General features: G+C 39.6%; 3 protein-coding genes across 6 annotated transcripts in view; all 3 read left to right on the top strand.

The window, feature by feature from the left end:
* LOC104760865 (protein SULFUR DEFICIENCY-INDUCED 1-like) overlaps window positions 1-3,059 on the top strand; it is a 3,672-nt gene extending 613 nt beyond the window's left edge. The window contains exons 2-5 of one of the 2 annotated variants that reach the window (XM_019239992.1): window positions 995-1,139; window positions 1,974-2,041; window positions 2,246-2,401; window positions 2,500-3,059. In XM_019239992.1, coding sequence (XP_019095537.1) covers window positions 995-1,139; window positions 1,974-2,041; window positions 2,246-2,401; window positions 2,500-2,913 — 783 coding nt within the window. In that variant the 3' untranslated portion in view covers window positions 2,914-3,059. Of the gene's footprint in view, window positions 1-994; window positions 1,173-1,973; window positions 2,042-2,245; window positions 2,402-2,499 lie in introns of both variants that reach the window. The other variant, XM_019239993.1, reaches the window with a different exon arrangement.
* LOC104760864 (pantoate--beta-alanine ligase) lies at window positions 3,919-5,493 on the top strand. 2 transcript variants are annotated; one of them, XR_763043.2, is made up of 5 exons: window positions 3,919-4,546; window positions 4,638-4,751; window positions 4,836-4,967; window positions 5,075-5,248; window positions 5,349-5,493. XR_763043.2 is itself a non-coding variant. In XM_010483849.2 (4 exons), the coding sequence occupies exons 1-4, from the start codon at window positions 3,986-3,988 to the stop codon at window positions 5,195-5,197; spliced, it is 930 nt and encodes a 309-aa protein (XP_010482151.1). In that variant the 5' UTR covers window positions 3,920-3,985; the 3' UTR covers window positions 5,198-5,493. The 2 variants fall into 2 exon arrangements, 1 of the variants encoding a protein (XP_010482151.1); XM_010483849.2 differs by having other exon boundaries at window positions 3,920-4,546; window positions 5,075-5,493.
* On the top strand, window positions 6,031-9,051 carry LOC104760863. Of its 2 annotated transcripts, none has more exons than XM_010483848.1 (8): window positions 6,031-6,184; window positions 6,376-6,558; window positions 6,655-6,972; window positions 7,093-7,309; window positions 7,677-7,814; window positions 7,899-8,219; window positions 8,304-8,563; window positions 8,648-9,051. In XM_010483848.1, exons 2-8 carry the CDS (start codon window positions 6,443-6,445, stop codon window positions 8,814-8,816), a joined length of 1,539 nt encoding a protein of 512 aa, XP_010482150.1. In that variant the 5' UTR covers window positions 6,031-6,184; window positions 6,376-6,442; the 3' UTR covers window positions 8,817-9,051. The 2 variants fall into 2 exon arrangements, with proteins under 2 accessions (XP_010482150.1, XP_010482149.1); XM_010483847.2 differs by having other exon boundaries at window positions 6,652-6,972.

The following is an 18,274-nucleotide window of genomic DNA, read 5'->3' as shown; positions in this document are numbered from 1 at the left end:
TTTGAGGGTTTTTTTTTTTTTTTTTGGTTCATGAATCGAATCTCAAAATATTAATTAATCACTCATTCTTACTCTTTTTTTTTGTTTGTGTGTGATATATTACTCATTCTTTTATATGCTAGTTTCCTTAACTTTCACTTATTTTTAGAGAACTTGCAATAAATGATTATGTGAATCGGTTATTTGTTATTTTTTAGTATTTGTTAATTAATCTCGTGTTGGAAAGAGTATAATTTTTTTTGGTAACTAAAAAGCATAATTTTTGCGTGTATTTTTTGTAAATATTATGCGCTGTTTTTGATAATAGTATCACGCTTTTCATATAAAACATCACGCTTTTCATATAAAACACGCGTGATAAATGCAAAAAATTATATTACAACCATATTTTGGTAAATTTGTTTTTCTGTTATCTTTGAGAAAAATATTATTACCAAAGTCTTATGGGCTTGGATATCAAAGTAGCTATGTTTAATTTGTATGAATTTTGGATTGAAATGTCATTGTATATTTTGCTTGAAATGTTGACAAAAAAAAAACGAGATTAAAATAATTGTTAAGAGTTCTTGCAAAAAGGAAAAAAATCTAGCAAGGAAGTTAGGTATGAAAAGACAATTTTCGTAATTGTCTTTTTTTCTCTTTTCTCTTTTCCTTTTTTTTTATTAGTTAAAAAGTGAATTTTATTAAATCGACAGCAAAAAAAAACTTAAAAAGTTCAAATTATAGCCAAGATGGTGCGGTGTGCGTATGAGAGTCACTAGTTACACCGACCGAACGAACCAGATTCTCGCATTAATATTTGCGTTTACTTTTCCTCAGAATGGTGCAAATAAGTTCTCACTTCTCAAAGAATATTCTACTTTACATTGGCCAATCACATTACCTCATATATAATTGCTCAAATAAATTAGTAATTGAATATATTTTTAGATGAGTATGGCCTTAAGCAAGATTTCAAATAATTAACAGTATGGCTTAATAATGTTGGTTACAGTTGATAGAGAAGAACCCGGAGATGGCAATAGTATGGTTTTGGAAAGCCATTAACACAGGAGACAGAGTAGACAGTGCTCTCAAGGACATGGCTGTAGTAATGAAACAACTTGACCGTTCTGAAGAAGCCATCGAAGCCATCAAATCTTTCCGTCCTCGTTGTTCCAAAAACTCCCAAGATTCCCTCGACAACGTCCTCATCGACTTATACAAGGTCTTACTATAACCATACATTTATCTACTTGCACTCTAACATAAAGTTGTATATATCTACTCGTCCTCATTGACCATGCATAGCTTGATTTTTTTTCGCTAGACAAATATTCAAAGACACTTTCAAATATTCTGAAGATTGGTCTCAATTTCGATTTGGAATCTTTGAGTTATAAAACTAAGAATAGTATATTACAATGAACAGAAATGTGGAAGAATGGAGGAGCAAGTTGAGTTATTGAAGAGGAAACTGAGGCAGATCTATCAAGGAGAGGCTTTTAATGGTAAACCCACCAAGACAGCTCGCTCTCACGGCAAAAAGTTTCAAGTGACCGTTCAACAAGAAATCTCAAGATTACTGGTAACTAAATTTTTACCAACTCGAACTCTTCGTCTAGTTTCACTTGTGTTTTCCTTTTCCGCGATGAACTGATAGATTTAATTGGAATTTATAAACAGGGGAACTTGGGGTGGGCATATATGCAACAAGCTAAGTACTTGTCAGCAGAAGCGGTATACAGAAAAGCTAAGATGGTGGAGCCAGACGCTAACAAATCGTGCAACCTAGCGATGTGCCTTATCAAACAAGGCAGGTTTGACGAGGGAAGATCGGTTCTTGACGAGGTTCTCGAGTCTAGGGTTTTGGGTGCAGATGATTGTAGGACAAGGCAACGAGCCGATGAGCTTTTGAGTGAATTAGAGGCTTCACTGCCACGTAGGCGAGATGCTGAGATGGAGGATGTCTTGGGAAATATCTTAGACNAAATCTTTCCGTCCTCGTTGTTCCAAAAACTCCCAAGATTCCCTCGACAACGTCCTCATCGACTTATACAAGGTCTTACTATAACCATACATTTATCTACTTGCACTCTAACATAAAGTTGTATTTATCTACTCGTCCTCATTGACCATGCATAGCTTGATTTTTTTTCGCTAGACAAATATTCAAAGACACTTTCAAATATTCTGAAGATTGGTCTCAATTTCGATTTGGAATCTTTGAGTTATAAAACTAAGAATAGTATATTACAATGAACAGAAATGTGGAAGAATGGAGGAGCAAGTTGAGTTATTGAAGAGGAAACTGAGGCAGATCTATCAAGGAGAGGCTTTTAATGGTAAACCCACCAAGACAGCTCGCTCTCACGGCAAAAAGTTTCAAGTGACCGTTCAACAAGAAATCTCAAGATTACTGGTAACTAAATTTTTACCAACTCGAACTCTTCGTCTAGTTTCACTTGTGTTTTCCTTTTCCGCGATGAACTGATAGATTTAATTGGAATTTATAAACAGGGGAACTTGGGGTGGGCATATATGCAACAAGCTAAGTACTTGTCAGCAGAAGCGGTATACAGAAAAGCTAAGATGGTGGAGCCAGACGCTAACAAATCGTGCAACCTAGCGATGTGCCTTATCAAACAAGGCAGGTTTGACGAGGGAAGATCGGTTCTTGACGAGGTTCTCGAGTCTAGGGTTTTGGGTGCAGATGATTGTAGGACAAGGCAACGAGCCGATGAGCTTTTGAGTGAATTAGAGGCTTCACTGCCACGTAGGCGAGATGCTGAGATGGAGGATGTCTTGGGAAATATCTTAGACGACGATGACTTTGTTCTTGGGCTTGAACAGATGACATCCACTAGTTTTAAATCTAAGAGACTCCCAATCTTCGAACAGATTTCGTCTTTTAGAAATCAATTAGTTTGCTAGTAAATTCATTTTGTGTTTCGTATGTATCATATTATCTAGCTTTTCTGCTTCATAGGTTTGATGGGTTGGTAAATAAGTATGTGTTATGTTCTCCTTATGTAACTATGTATATACAACAATAATGGGAACAAAGTCATTTAAATCTATAAGTTTTTGTGAAAAATCTTAATATTCCGATTTAAAGGTTGAGAGAATTAAAACCATGAAAATTTTATGGTTCACACTCGATATCTCCTCTACAAAGGACCACACAAGTTCTCATTGCAATTTGCATTGCTCGATTTGGGGTGAGCCGACAAGCAGAAGCGGCCGTTAATTTGAGGGCATTTATAGATAATGTGTCCTTCAAGTACAATATGACCTTTTTTATGTTTATCGTATGGACCAAAAACTTACCGTTTTAGGCTGCCCACCAGTCATCAGGACCACTGCAACTTGCTACAACTTTCATTTCTCTATAAAGACACTCTCTATCAACGCAAGAAGATCTACAAGCTTTGGTTACAAATAGGGATCTCGAATTCAAAAGGCTTTTCAAAACACCTAAAGCAATGAAGCTAAAATTTGATTGTAGCTAATGTGAAATAACTGCTTAATAATTGTCAATATTATATAACTCATGTCATTCATTTGTTGCGCATATGTGATGTTGTATCAAGCTAGATTAGGCACTAAAAATATATTCCAAGAAAAATATTTTGAGAGATCTGACAGAAATCAAGATCATCGAGAATTTAACAAAAAATTGAAAAATCATAAAAAATTGAAAAAGATCTAAAAATTTACGAAACGAATATTTATATTTATTTTAAATATATACATTTATGCTTATGTTAATTTAAGAAATTTAGATTTATTCCATCTTTTTATCGTACATTGTATCTTTTAAGTTTGGTTTGTGATTTGTGTATCTTACTCGGTTCAAGAAATCTATCCAACATTAAACCGGAATACTGATTACTCAATGATCGGTTAACTCTGGTTTGCTTTTATTTCGGTTGGATAATTTAAATTCATTTATCATCTTCACGAGAAAACACATCCCTGAGAAGACGATCTCAATTCTGCGAGAATGGAACCAGAAGTAATCAGAGACAAAGAAGCAATGAGAAGATGGTCTCGAGCCATGAGATCACAAGGCATGACCATTGGTTTAGTACCCACAATGGGTTACCTCCACGAAGGTCACTTATCTCTCGTTCGTCAATCCCTAACCCTCGCCGACGTCACCGTCGTCTCAATCTACGTCAACCCAGGCCAATTCTCACCTACGGAAGACCTCTCCACATACCCATCTGATTTCTCCGGCGATCTCGTTAAACTCGCTGCTATTTCCGGTGGTAAAGTCTTCGTCTTTAACCCGAGTAACCTCTATGACTACGGCGGCGGTGAGAGGAAGAAGGTAAACACCGGTGGTGGGAGGGTTGTGAGTTGTGTTGAGGAAGGTGGTGGGTTAGGTCATGAGACTTGGATTAGGGTTGAGAGATTAGAGAAAGGTTTGTGTGGGAAGAGTAGACCTGTGTTCTTTAGAGGTGTTGCTACTATTGTAACCAAGCTTTTTAATATTGTTGAGCCTGATGTTGCTGTGTTTGGTAAGAAGGATTATCAACAATGGCGGATTATACAGAGAATGGTGAGTATTGGGAACGTTTCTGTTTTGTTTTAGGAATGATTTTGAGAACAATCTCATCACAAAGATTTGGCTTTGTCTCTTGTTTATGTAGGTTCGAGATCTTGATTTTGGGATAGAGATTGTAGGATCAGATATAGCTAGAGAGAAAGATGGACTTGCTATGAGTTCTAGAAATGTGCGTCTTTCAGATGAAGAAAGGCAAAGGGTAAAGTAAAAGATTCTAGCATTTGAAACAAGGATCAAGAAAGTTGCTTGATTTGCTTATGTTGCTTGGTTCATTATGTGGTAGGCTTTGTCTATAAGTAGGTCTCTGGCCATGGCTAAAGCTTCTGTAGCAAAAGGGCAAACCAGTTGTGTAGAGCTTAAGGATATAATTATTCAACAACTTGTTGGATCTGATGGACGGGTAGATTATGTCGAGGTAAGCATTTATCGTGTTGGTATTTGGATTGGAGTTGTTGTTTGGATCAATGTGTACACATACCATTCAGTTTTGATGCGAGGATTGTGATTTTGTATATTATGCAGATCGTTGACCAAGAAACTCTTGAAGGAGTGGAACAAATAAAGAGTGGAGTAGTGGTTTGTGTTGCTGCTTGGTTTGGAACCGTCAGGCTTATAGACAACATTGAGATCAATATCACTCTCTAGATCTCACTGCCTGCATTCAAATTTTATGACAAAAACTTGGAAGCTTCGAAGGTAATGAGTTTTGAACTAATTGGAATGAATGGTAAACAGAGAAGAATGATGAGAATCAACGTAAAGTATCAGCTTCACCATGTTTTTGTGCAAGAGACAGGTGGGAAGCAGGAAACTATGTTTGCGAATTCTGAATGTCTCATTTTTTCATCCCAAACCCGAGTGTTTGAGTTTTGATTGTACACAGAGCTTTGTTATACCCTAATAATTGAGAGACCCGTCTGAAGGGGACCATGAGCATCAAATAACTCAGGAATAGCATCACATAATTCAATCACTCCTTGTACAAAAGCTATATGCTATCTTTAACGCAATGGACATATCCAAAGTCGAAAACCAAAAAGCACACACTTGACAACTCTTTTAGCATTGTTGATTAAGCAAATGTCCGCTTTTCTCAAATGGTGTTCTCAAAACACCCGAAGACATGAAAGTTTCAAAGACCAGTGTACAAAAAAGTCCAGATATAAAATGCCTAAAACAATGCAAGAGGAAAAAACAAGAACAAACGAGAATCAGTTGAGTTCATCATCTACAAAGAGATACCGAAACAGAAATCAAATTACTTTAGCTCCTTCTCACCATTTCAAAGAAAGGTAAAATAAAAAAAAATGATTTGGGGTGAGAGAGGCTCGAACTCTCGACCTCAGGATTACTCAGATAGCTATGAGACCTACGCGCTAGCCAACTCCGCCACCACCCCAATTGTTTTGTTATATTCCCAAAAAGAATAATGTACTTATAAAAAATTGAAACTTTATCATTCCCTTCCCGTTTTGTCTCTGTCTTTTGGGGGTTACGACGACGGGAGAGAGAGAAACTTTTCATGTAGTACGCACAACCCCAATCCGCTTCTTCGTTCTTCTTCTTCTTCTTCTTCCTCTCTGCTCTTCATCAATCCGTCCTTCTCTGTCTCTTGCTTCCATCTAATTCGAGGTTTGTTTGTTTGCTACTTTTCTCACTCTACTTCAATGTTCTTTTCTCGTCCCTGAATCCGCCCTTTGACTCTTAAATCTCAATTTAGTTTATGTTCTGACACTGGATTCATGCCTTAAATTCAGTACCCAAACCATTTGGTTTCAATTAGGTTCTGCAATTTGAATTTTGTTTTCTTCTTTGTGATATAGGGTCTGTTTCTGAGATTCAGGCAATGTTTTAGTTAGTCGTTAGTTGTTAAAGGCATTTTCATTACCAATGGTTGGACATGTTGTTGTGTCTCCATCATTGTGCGTTCAGCTACGGATGCAAAATGTTCACTTTAGTCAAAGTAACTACTTCTCCACGAACCCTCGTGTAAAGATTCCCCAAAGGTTTTGATCTCATTCTCTTTTCTTGTTTTTTTTCTTGACCATATGAAGTTGGCTTAGAGAAGTAACAATGTTGGAATGTTGTGTTTCTATAAGTAGGAAGACTTTTGGGGTTTGCAAGATCACATCATGGGAAGCTGACAAACATAACGTTCCTACTTCCTTGAATCTTGGATCGTATTATTCTCGCGGAGAGTCTTCTTGTAAGTGTACTTGCTTGGCATCTCTAGCGGATTTTGATGGTGTTGCTGGTTCAGGTTGGGTTCCTATTGGTGACCAAGTTCTCCTGACTGCCAGTATATTTCTTACTTATATGGCTGGAGTCATTCCTGTTAAAAAAAACTCGAGTTACTCTTCTAGAGAGAACACCGTTGAGGAGGAGAGTCCACGTGTTGGAACTTCAGAATCTTCTGGTAGGTAAGAGTAGTCATCTTTGAATGATAATATATCTCTGTTGCATTTTAGCTGTAAGGTATATCAATACAGCTTAACTGTTGTGTATTTACGCATATCCTTTCTTCTATGCATTGGCTGTAGTGAGACAGATTTTGAGGGTGATTTGAAGTCTGTATGGGATGTGGTGAAAGTAAAGCTTTTAGATTCTCTAGACGCCATCAAGCATGAGAGTACACTTGGAAGCAGAGATCTTAAAGCTACATCACCCCAAGGGAAACCCCCACTGAGTTTGTATGCGATATCTGAAGGGCCACAGTTGTACTTGCTCTGGTCATGTTTTCAGAAACTTGAAGAAGAGGTCAGCTTGTACCTGCTTTTTCAGTATTTCACCTTGCACATATCTAGTTAGGGAGCATATCTTATTAACAAAAATAGTGTGTCAACATGTGCACTTTGAGTTAAGTAATTGCATCAAGGTCCGTTCTATCCTACCTAGCAGATACCAGTTTATGTCACAATATTGAAATGCACAAACCTGCAATAAAAGAATCTTTGAGGTGGGAAGATTTGAATTAAATTACCCTGTCGCAAGACCTTACTGACTCATTTAATTGTTTCTTTCCTCTCTAGTATTAAGATTTATTCTCTACCCTTAGTAACATTTAAGACATTAGTTTGATGTGATTCTCCATACCGGCTGATCAGCTGGTGTACTTGCTTTTCAGACAAATAAGATATCTGACACAATCAATTCAGATGAGTGGATGGTTAGTTTTACTCAAATTGTTTGGCAAACATATCAAGTAGCATGCACGGCTTGGCTAAAAAAGGAACTGTCTGTGGAAGACTCTGATTCTGACAATGTAAGTCGATATCATATAACATGTAGTCATTATTTGCATAGCAGATTTAGATATGAACTCCAGAATCTAGCCCGTGATGTGCAGGCTTTGCTGATCAGAATGCTAAATGACAACGATGCTATTTTTGACAAAATAAGAAAGTCAGGCAAGGAAGATCTGTTTGCAGAATTTTTGTATTTCCAAAGATTTGGATCTCCCGTGAAAGCTTTCTGCTACGACTTTAGCTTCTTTCGCACTCACGGAGTTGCCATTTTGGAAGACTTGATGATAACATTGGCGGATGGGGTTGCTAGCATCTATCTAGAGCTCATTTCTGTAGACAGCAAATTTTCAAATGAATTGAATAGTGGAGGATTAGGTATCTGTAGCCTTTCTAGTCGATCACTCCAAAAACTACGTAACGAGGTAAAAAACAACTTCACTTTTGTTTTAGTTCCCACCTTCTATTTCAATCTCATGGACAAAAGTTTCATTTCTTCTTGTTGATAGGTAGCTTTATACCAGTGGTTGCATCAGAATATGGAAGCAGTTGTATCGATGTATGAGGATCGATTTGACCTCTACGTTCTTAAAACTCTGGTTATCAACAACCGTGATGGTAGTGATGATACAGAAAGCCGTAGTTGGTGGAGAAAGTTCACACTGGGAAACACTAAAGCTGCCTCATCATCACCCTTGCGATACTCCATAATCACCGATTTTTCATTGCCTGTTAAACGAACCAAGGAGCTTAAAGCTCTATCGGGATGGTAAACGTCTCTTCTTTTACCTTGATCACAAAACCAAAGTTTCCATGAAAATTTTCACATAAGAAAGTGTTTGATGTGTTACAGGAGGTACTACTTCAGTCTGTTTCTGGAGTTATCAGACATAGGAATGCCAATTATCAGAGTGGTGTTGGATAAAGTGAGTAGCATCATATCCTTCTTTCTCGTCACCTTGATTGGTAGATCAGTCGGACTCATCTTCACCGGCATTAGACAGTCTCTCCGTTGGAAGTGAAATCTCATATAACTGTGATGGTATTTTTTTTTTGAGTCGAGCTCATTTTTGGTGATTATTCTGGTTTGGTAAGTGGTAAATTGGTGAAACATGATTTTTTAACTTGTAGTTTTTGCATTGATTCCATTGCTTCAACAACATTGCCAATGTTCTTGGTGCTTCTGTTTTTTAGTTTCTTTTTATCTGGAAAAGAGTACTTTCATGTCTTTGTGCAATAGAAAATGTTGTTCGATCACGTTAAACTCTAATCAGGGATACAACATCATTGTCATCAGTGATATCTTGAAGTTTATAACTATGGACATTTACTTAGAATAAGATTAGAAATGTTGTAGAAAAAAATCTCTAGCTAATCCTAGAATGTTTTCACCAATATCAGTATAAGGTTCAAGAACTTGTAGTTACTTAAGTCGAGTGGCCAAAAATCGTCTAAGGTAGATTGTATACCTACCATATCACTTCTTAATTAGTTAAGTCCTCAAATCTTATTTTCGTCATTAGCTCTTATGAGTTGACTTGGAAGATGCTATGAAATACTTGAACAAACACACTTGTTGATGAGAACACAAAAGAAAAAAGTAAAAAATGGATTCACCTCATACGCAAGAATTGTTCTTATAAACTTATTAATGTACATGCTTTGACATCTCAAGGTACAAGTGCTAATTTCACGAATTGGTTTGGATGATTAAAGATGAATTACTCTAATATCCCGGTTTTAGAAAATAAGGTGGTGCATGCTGAAAGATTTAAAAAGTTGAATTGACTACCTATATTATTAAAGTGCATTTATTTTTGCAGTCAACCATCACAAAAGAACTCCACAATTACGTATGTTTAAGATGGAAAAATTTCAGGATGAATGACCTTCATTTTCGGAATCATGTGAGTGAGGACAAAACAGAAAAATATGACGTGGTGATTTGTAAAATCAGTAAACAAGTCTTTAAAGTCACTCGGAGCAAACCGGCCATCAGATAGGGTGGACCCACAACCAAAGAAAGAATGTGGGTTCACTAATAGGTGATGATCGGAGCGTTACATTTGGTATCAGAGCCAAAACTAGATGAGTGTGGAGTCAAGAGGGCTCACGCCGTCGGGGTGACGGTCTTGATGCACAACGAGAACGTTGCAATATGTTAGTAGGAGTGAAGTGAATTGTAACACCATGATTTTACAAAATATGGTGATGAGGTTTAAAAGAATTGATTTGAACACCTATATCACCAAATTGCAATTATCTTTTCGGTCAACCACCCTTAGAAAACTCCACAGTTAATAAAACGACGCGATCCATTTTTTTAATATAATAATAATATTCTAGTTATCACATACTCACTAACCACCTAACCACATTCAAACCCAACAGCGGAAATAACCAAACATTAAACCAATGAATTTACCAATAACCAAATAACCAGCAGAATAATTCAATAACATCTAACCATCAATTATCAAATAACATAAACCAAGTCATAGAACAATAAAACCAGCAACCTAAACATCTGTTCTAGACCACTACATTCCATTCTAGCAACCTAACATCAACATAGAACAAACAACCAAGTCTCTAAAACATCCTCCTCTTCATTGCCTTGATTCCACGATCACACTTTGCCTTTATCTGCATCACAAACAACAATTGAGATGCTTGAGTATTATCATATATACTCAGTGAGGCAATCCTCCCATCTATTGCGCTATACACACAAGCAATTGAGAATCTCCAATAACCAAACAACAAATAAACAATCAAACTAGGAAAACGCAATGCCAGCCTCTTGCTGAAAGGTTTGTCTCGATCGACACATGCTCGACATTTCCCAAAATTCCTAATCACATCGACCGAAACCTTCACATGGCATCGATCGATGCTTGATACAAGCCTCGGAATCCACCAAGACAAGACTCATGAAATCAAAGACTTAGAAGCTTGGCGGAAGCGATCTGATGGAGAGTAACCAGTTTGATGTTGAATCCACAACACCGAGGGTTAGAGAATATGATCCAAGGGTTATTCCTCGTAAGGATCAGAGACTCTACACGAAACCTAAGTTGTTTGATTCCACAAACTACCTATAACTCGCAAGAACAATGATTTGATTCAAAACACAAAGTGTTAAGCAAACTGAAATTTCTTATTATTCAAAAACGTGTCTTGAAAAGTAAAACGTAACAGAGCTTATATAGAGGCTCAAGTACAACATCTATATGCTGAAATAAAGAAATAAATCTCAATAATTAATGATAATTATAGTCTTTGGGAATTGAATGAGAATATCGGCCAAATTGGGAAACTTGTGATGCTCCTTGAGTCTTGATAACTTGGGGCCGAAGTTGTGGTTTCTTGGGACGTCTAGATACTTTCTAGGAAGCTTCTGGATGGTCTTGAGAGTGTCACAAAGGCGCAACACTGAATAAGGAAAAAGTCGTTGTGTCATAAAGACAAACAGATCCAAATAAGGAAAGTTGCACCTTAATTTGATTGGCCTTGTTAAGTTAGGTGGGGTGCATCCTAAGATGTGTGGTGAAGTCTCCAAATGATATAAAAGCTCTCCAGGACGCCAAGGGATGCTTTGGTTTGATCCATTTATGGAAAGATCCATTTTTCGTGTTAATTGACTTGCGAAAAGGCTCCATGAGCCATGTCTTGAACTAGCTCGAAACAAGGGTGGCTTTCTTTGATCTTCCTCCTTAAATCATGTGTAGGAAGATATGTGTAAGGAGGTTGCCTCATTAAAAACCTTTTTAGGTAAATCCATTGGGAAAAACCCTAGATAAGGGAAACAAAGTGCAACGGTCTCATTCCAATGATATGATCTTTCAGCCCGTTGAAGGTCCGCATCACTTCTAGTTCCAGTGGTCAGCTCCAAAGTATCTTTGTTTCTGATTCTTTCACATATCGGAAGGATATCATAGTTCTCCTTAACTGGTACAAGCTGGTTCTCTCCAAAAAGTACTTCAGGCAGTCTATCGGGAAGTTCGTCAAGTTGTACATCAAGAAGTCTGTCACGTAGCACTTCAGACACTGCTACAGCCGATAATTCAGCTCTCGTTCTTACATCAATGCTCGTAGGTTTTATCTAGCCATCCTTACATCTCGTCAACTGACACACTCCTTGTGTCGATCGACACAGATGCCAAGCATTGTGTTCCTGCGAGCTCCATCTCAGATTTCCTACTCCAGTCTCCTCTAATCTAGCCGATACTTCCCTAGAATCCTCAGAAAGCAACAGGAAACCACAAACAACCACTCCCAAGCAAGAAATCCATCATAAAAACACGTAAACACAAAGAATCATAAACTTTTAAGCTTAGCTAAGCCATGGTCATGCGCTCACCTTTGCAATAAGAGGATTCCGACCAACCAACAATGAAAACACGCTCCTAGCAAGCTTCCCACACAACCCTAGCTTCATATCTCTTAAGAACAGCTGAGAATCTTCTAAAACTCACAAGAACGCTCAAAGTAACTTTTCCTCTCTTTTCATACTCTGGAAACGACAAAAGGAGGTTGCCTCCAAGCCTAGGCCGACTTCCCTATCATATATATATCAGTTTAATTACCACTTAACCCAAACCACATCAGACAACCGATTAAAACAAACCTATCGAATTCGATTTAGGCTATGTCGATCGATGCACATATTGTGTCGATTGACACACCTCCCTAAACCGACCAAACCGGTTTGCGGATGTTGCAATTCTCCCCCACCAACATAGATTTGTTCTTGGATCTCGAACAACCGTTAGCTAAGATTTTTCTAAAATTTTATAATATTTTATTACTTTTATTTGTAATATATTATTTTAATGTTTTATGTATTTATAAACATCTGAAGCTTCTAGAGATGCTCAAAATTTAGTCGAATGACGATTAAGTAAGAAACATTTTCCTAAAAATACTATTCAAAATTATAAAATATATTTTAATTGAAGATGATGATGGCGATAGTCCAATACTATATTTACAATATATAACAAATCAAATCTGAATATGGCATTATTGTGCCATATTTTCTATTTATCCATGTTTAAACTCGCCGATACGATCAAAATAATTTCTCCACTTCCATTTTTTATGATTACCTTTTTTCACCAAAAATAAATCCAAATATCTAACTAATTTCACTTTTAAAAATCAATACAAATGTATGTTAAACATATCTACCAAATAAATATTTTATCAGATTCACTTTCAATATTGCTAAAAAGGTAACGTTTTTTTTTTTTATTGCAACATTAGAATTTTTCTATATCATGAGTGAGGCGATTTCTGGTGACCACGAAGCTGTAATGATGGAGATCTGAGACAAGGGACCTCCACCGGGAGATCCTCCGGATATCCCTGGAACATGGGTAAGGAAGGTGACAGGGGGTCTGAGTGGAGGTAGGCCTTGTCCGGAGAGGGTTATACCGGATGAATATGTAACGGAGAGGCTGCGTGTGGAGTTCCCGGATGGTCAGCATGGAGAACCGGTGATCACCATTCAGAATGATGTTTTGGAGGCCATGAACGGATTATGGAAGCAGTGCATGGTTGTCAAAGTGCTAGGTCGCAATGTCCCACTCCCAGTTTTAAGCAGGAAGTTGATGGAAATGTGGAAACCGAGAGGGGGGATGACTGTTCTCGATCTTCCGAGACAGTTTTTTATGATTCGATTCGAAATTGAGGAGGAGTACATGGCGGATGTAACAGGGGGTCCATGGAAAGTGTTTGGTAGTTATCTTATGGTGCAACCATGGTTGCCGTCCTTAGATCCACTAACAGACGAGATTGTTACTACGCCGGTTTGGATTAGGCTGTCTCATATTTCGTTTAACCTCTATCATAGAGCCATCCTTTTGGGAATAGCTGGTAGGCTTTCTCGTATATGTGTGGAGGTTCACTTGCGGAATCCGTTGAAGGGGTCAGTAGTTATCAATGGTGAACGGTATTTTGTAATGTATGAAGGTTTAACAAATATCTGTTATGGATGCGGGATATATGGACATTTGATCCATGGATGTCCGCAGAGATAACCGGCGAAAGAGGTGGTCGCGGTTCCTCCCTCGGCAGTGAGACGGTCTAGTGGGGGAGACAAGGATGAGGATGGGTTCACGGTGGTGCGTCGATCGGGGAGCCGGCCGGAGAAGACGAATCCGCGAGTTTCCTTTTCAGCAAGCAATTCCGGAGGAGGTTTTGGCAGGAATTTGCGTGAAATCTCGGCAGTTAAGGAAAGTGCGGGAATTGCGGTGTCAAACAGTTTTGACGGGATAGGGGATGATGATCCTTCAATACCGATAAGGGAAGGATTTGTTTCTACGGGGGAAAATAAGGAAAATGAATATGTTGAGATGCCTCATAATAATGGGAAGAAAATATTTAGCGTGAAGCAGGGGGATTTGAACAGGGGATCTGTTAAGATAGCTAATGGCGCGAGAGGAGGCTTAAAAGATAAACGGGCTGGAGGTAAAAAGCCCAATGGTGTGAATGGGCCAGGAACCATAGTTAATAATCGGCCCACCAGAGGTTTAATGTTTGGTCCAGTTTAGGAGGAGATCCATTTGTCTACCCGGTAAGCGCCCTCGAGTTGAGAGTGATGGGGCTGGTCGGAAAGATGGAATTACTAGTACCGGAAATATAGGTTCTGGTGAGTCGACTCCGATTAGGACTCCTGTTGGAACAGACACTCCAGGGCAGCTTTTGTTGGAAATGGGTTCGGATCTGGGACAAGGGGATGCGGTGGACTGTCGGGATTCATCGGACGGGGTTATGGTGTTGGGGGTTGCATAACGGTTGTCCCTGGTGGTTTGATTACTCTTATTTGTGATTGTGATGATGAACGTTTTGATGTGGAACTATAGGGGGTGAATAAACCTAATTTTCGAAGATCTATACGTTATATGTTGAAGAAGTTTAAGACCAATATCTTAGCTTTATTCGAGACACATGTGGGAGGTGATAGAGCGGGTAGAATTTGTCAAGGGTTGGGGTTTGATAATTTATTCCGAGTTGATGCAGTGGGGCAAAGTGGTGGACTGTGGCTGCTTTGGCATTCGGGGGTTGGTCCGGTTAAGATTGTGGAAGCTACGGATCAATTTATTTATTCAACATTGGGGGAGGGGACTAGTATTTTGCACCTAGTGGTGGTATACCCACTCCAACGGTTAGTAGGCGTAGTGGGTTGTGGGATAAACTGAGGGAGGTGTTACATGGGATTTTGGATCCGGTGGTTGTTGGAGGCGACTTTAACACAATTCTGCGTTTAGATGAGAGGACAGGCGGTAATGGGAGGTTGTCGTTAGACTCATTAGCTTTTGGAGAATGGGTGAATGCGTCTTCTCTTATTGATATGGGGTTTAAGGGAAGTAAGTTCACCTGGCAAAGAGGGTGTGTGGAAAGTACTTATGTGGCAAAAAGGTTGGATCGTGTTCTTTGTAATGCTCCTGCGCGACTGAAATGGCAGGATGCATCAGTTTCACATCTTCCCTTCCTTGCTTCGGACCATGCTCCGTTGTTTCTTCAGTTGAGTCCTGAGGTGGAGGTGGATCCGAGGAGAAGACCATTCCGTTTTGAGGCAGCATGGCTGCAACATGAAAGTTTCCAAGAGATGTTGAGGAATTCTTGGGATAGTCAGGTTACGACTCTGCAAGCTTTATTTAGCCTGCAGAAAAAACTTAAAGCTTGGAACAAAGAGGTATTTGGGGATGTCCATAAGCGTAAGGAGGATTTGATGAGAGAGATGAACCGGGTTCAAGATCTGCTGGACATTCAACAAACAGATGCTCTATTACATCAAGAGGTGGAACTCATTAAGGAGTTTGATGTGGTACTCGAAAGGGAGGAAATTTTTGGTTTCAAAAGTCCTGTGAAAAATGGATAGTCCTGGGAGATCGAAATACTACCTTTTTTAACACTTCAACAATAATTCAGAGAAGGAGAAACCACATTGAGATGTTGAAGGATGCAGAGGGATGTTGGGTTACAGATGCCAAGGAACTTAAGCAGCTGGCCTTAGACTACTATAAAAGGTTATATTCTCTTGATGATGTTGACCTGATTGTTGATCAGTTGCCACAAGAAGGTTTTGTGCACTTGTATCATGAGGAAGTGCGAGTGTTGGAGAAGTCTTTCATAGAGCAGGAGGTGGAGGGTGCTATTAATAGTATGGGGAGATTTAAAGCACCTGGTCCGGATGGTTTCCAATCGGTGTTTTATCAACAGTGTTGGGAGACGGTTGGAAACTCAGTCAAGAAGTGTGTACTAGACTTTTTTGAAACTGGAAATCTACCAAAAGGGCTTAACGACGCTCTTGTTGTTTTGATCCCTAAAGTTGGACAGCCGAAGAGGATAACGCAGTTTCGATCAATCAGTCTATGTAATGAGCTCTTCAAGGTCATCACCAAAGCCATGGTCTTAAGATTGAAGCAAGTAATGCCTAAGTTAATTGCCCCGGCTCAATCCAGCTTTATTCCAGGGCGGTTGAGCCTCGATAATATTGTTGTACTCCAGGAGCCGGTGCACTCGATGCGTCGTAAAAAGGGTCGTAAAAGATGGATGTTGTTGAAGCTGGATTTGGAGAAGGCATATGACATGATTCGCTGGGACTTTCTGGCAGACACTCTCAAGGCAGCAAGGTTCTCAGATAGATGGGTGGATTGGATTATGTCCTGTGTCACTGGTCCGTCAATGAGTCTTTTGTGGAATGGTGAGAAGTCTGAATAGTTTAAACCGTTAAGGGGACTGCGACAAGGAGATCCCTTGTCACCGTATCTGTTTGTACTCTGTATTGAGAGATTGTGTCACCTGATCGATAGTTCTATTAATATGGGGGAGTGGAAGCCTATCACTTTGTCTCGAGGGGGTCCTAAACTATCTCACATTTGTTTTGCTGATGACTTGATCTTGTTTGCTGAGGCATCTGTAGCCCAAATACGGGTAATAAGGCGAGTGTTAGAGAGATTTTGTATGGCTTCAGGCCAGAAAGTCAGTTTGGAGAAGTCGAAGATCTATTTTTCAGGTAATGTGAGTCGAGATTTGGAGAAACTAATAAGTGATGATAGTGGCATTAAAGCAACAAAGGACCTGGGCAAGTATCTTGGAATGCCAGTTCTACAAAAGCGGCTCAATAACGAGTCTTTTGGTGAGATTCTTGAGAGAGTTTCATCGAAGTTATCAGGTTGGAGAAGCCAATGTTTAAGTTTTGCAGGTCGCTTGACATTGACCAGAGCTGTTCTGTCATGGATTCCAGTTCATACCATGAGCACCATATCCTTACCAAAGTCGATCCTGGAAAGCTTAGATAAAGTGTCAAGGTCTTTTCTGTGGGGTAGTACGGAAGCTAAGAAGCGTCAGCACCTAGTCTGTCGGGACCGTGTTTGTCGTCCTAAGAGTGAGCGTGGGTTGGGGTTACGGTCCTCGCAGAATATGAATAAAGCACTCCTTGCCAAGTTGGGTTGGCGCTTGCTACATGATCAGTCCAGTCTCTGGACTAAAGTGCTACGAGGTAAATATAAGGTGAAGGATATTCGTGATTGTACATGGCTGGTGCCTAAAGGGACTTGGTCTTCAACATGGAGAAGTGTGACTATCGGTCTTCGAGAGGTGGTTGTACCCAATATCAGGTGGGTCGTGGGAGATGGTAGGAATGTAAGGTTCTGGGCTGATAAGTGGGTATCAGAGGTATCTCTTCTGTCAGTGAGTGAAGTGCCTCTTCCTATGGGGGCGGAGCTCATCCCAATTTGTGATGTATGGCAGAATGGTAAAGGTTGGCGCTGGGAGTAGATTGAACCGTATGTTTCTGCAGAGGTGATTCTGAAGCTGAGTTCGGTGGTGGTTGATAATGTGACAGGTGTAAAGGATTGTTTATCATGGGGAGGTCAGGATGATGGGAAGTTTTCAGTTAAATCTGCATATTATTTGTTGACACGCGAGAGTAGTCCTCGACCAGACCTCAGTCGTTTATTTTCGCGAGTTTGGAGGGTACGTTTACCGGAACGAGTCCGGATTTTCTTATGGTTAGGCATGAACCAGGTACTTATGACGAATACAGAGAGGCACAGACGACACCTATATGCTTCCGGGATCTGTCTTGTCTGTAAAGGGGCCGAGGAAACTATTATCCATATCCTGCGTGATTGCCCGGCTATGTCAGGGGTTTGGAACAGGTTACTTCTACCTTGGCGACGAAGGGTGTTTTTTGAGCAGTCCTTGTTTGAGTGGCTGTATGGCAACCTAGGGGAGACAGATATGATCGGAGATAGCCCGTGGGCTACATTGTTTGCACTTACGGTTTGGTGGGGGTGGAAATAGCGTTGTGGAAATACATTTGGAACTAATGGTAAGTGTCGAGACCGAGTACAGTTCCTCAAGGGTTTGGCGAGAGAATTTACTACGGCTTATAGGAAGATAGCGGAGCAGAGTAATCACCGGGGAAGGGTTGAAAGAATGATAAGTTGGGAGCGTCCTCGTGAAG

The sequence above is a fragment of the Camelina sativa genome, chromosome 18 (genome assembly GCF_000633955.1).
Source record: "Camelina sativa cultivar DH55 chromosome 18, Cs, whole genome shotgun sequence".
In the NCBI taxonomy this organism is placed as follows: Eukaryota; Viridiplantae; Streptophyta; class Magnoliopsida; order Brassicales; family Brassicaceae; genus Camelina; species Camelina sativa.
The sequence above is the reverse complement of the archived record's forward strand: the minus strand, read 5'-3'. Positions and strand labels throughout refer to the sequence as shown.

Coding starts and splice junctions, on each gene's coding strand:
- LOC104760864 (XM_010483849.2), top strand. CDS start 3,986: ATGGAACCAGAAGTAATCAGAGACAAAGAAGCAATGAGAAGATGGTCT. Junction 4,547..4,637: donor GGCGGATTATACAGAGAATG/GTGAGTATTGGG, acceptor TTGTTTATGTAG/GTTCGAGATCTTGATTTTGG. Junction 4,968..5,074: donor GACGGGTAGATTATGTCGAG/GTAAGCATTTAT, acceptor TATATTATGCAG/ATCGTTGACCAAGAAACTCT.
- LOC104760863 (XM_010483847.2), top strand. CDS start 6,443: ATGGTTGGACATGTTGTTGTGTCTCCATCATTGTGCGTTCAGCTACGG. Junction 6,559..6,651: donor CGTGTAAAGATTCCCCAAAG/GTTTTGATCTCA, acceptor TGTTTCTATAAG/TAGGAAGACTTTTGGGGTTT. Junction 7,310..7,676: donor TTCAGAAACTTGAAGAAGAG/GTCAGCTTGTAC, acceptor CTTGCTTTTCAG/ACAAATAAGATATCTGACAC.